This window comes from Bison bison, unplaced genomic scaffold (genome assembly GCF_000754665.1).
Source record: "Bison bison bison isolate TAMUID 2011002044 unplaced genomic scaffold, Bison_UMD1.0 scf7180017864492, whole genome shotgun sequence".
Lineage (NCBI taxonomy): Eukaryota > Metazoa > Chordata > Mammalia > Artiodactyla > Bovidae > Bison > Bison bison.
In genome coordinates this window covers 1,454,976-1,455,821 of record NW_011495051.1, presented here as the reverse complement: position 1 = coordinate 1,455,821, position 846 = coordinate 1,454,976, and the positions used below count along the sequence as shown (strand labels likewise).

Below are 846 nucleotides of genomic sequence, written 5' to 3'. Positions count from 1 at the left end.
ATATATATTTCCAAAAGAGAGAGCAGAGAGAAAGGCAGAGAGAAGGGAAAGAAAAAGAATATCACAGGATTTAGAGATGGATGTGATATAGTCAGTGAAAAGGTCCAGAACCCCCTGAGGCCTCTGGCTTGGGCAAAGGTATTCGTTTTTCTACGTTTTGTACAGGTTTTCAGCAGTGAGATTATCAGAAAGAATGTGCATGCATAGGGAGCCGTAGTCCTTTCTGCACAGTGCCTAGATTCCATAAAGACATTTTCCCAAACCCTTGGGGGCAGGAAGGGTGACAGTCATTCGCAATCTGATGTCCTGACTGTTGAGCTCGGCTTTTCTACTGCATGAATCCCGAGACTGAAGCATTCGTTGCGCAAGAAGCTGAAGGCTGGTCCCTGGCCCGGGAAGGCCGCCTGGCCGGACGCGCGGGTCCCGCCCTGTATGCCGCCCTGGCTCGGACTGGAGCATCAGGTGGGGCCCAGGGACCCGTCATTCGAGGCTGAGGCTCCTCTCCTGCACCCCACGGGCCACAGGCAGTCCGTCGACATTCTGGCCGGTGGTCCCAGTGCACTGCAGGCTCCGGCTGACCGGTTGGAGGCGGCTTGGTGGGGGAGACCCTTAGGGCGCACGCGGCACCCCAATCTTCTCCGCACAGAACGGACTTCCCAGCGCGCGGAAGCCGGACACTCCCTCCGGCGCTCGGCCCCAGCCTCTCGGGGACACGCGGCAGGCCAGCAGACACCGGTCCCGGCCACCAGGCACTGCCCTCCCGGCCCCCCAACTTGGAGACTACAAGTCCCAGCAATCCCCGTAGCTGGCACCTCCCGCCTCGCAGCGGAGACCCCCGGCCATCCC

The 846-nt window shown here is 59.8% G+C and overlaps 1 protein-coding gene across 6 annotated transcripts in view; it reads left to right on the top strand.

The window, feature by feature from the left end:
- Positions 1–391: 391 nt before the first annotated feature.
- The window catches only part of SEPT8 (septin 8), a 27,025-nt gene continuing 26,570 nt past the window's right edge, over positions 392–846 (top strand). For all 6 annotated transcript variants that reach the window (XM_010863608.1, XM_010863606.1, XM_010863605.1 and 3 more), the window contains exon 1: positions 392–462. In XM_010863608.1, the coding sequence (XP_010861910.1) occupies positions 433–462 (30 nt within the window). In that variant the 5' untranslated portion in view covers positions 392–432. The remainder of the gene's footprint in view (positions 463–846) is intronic.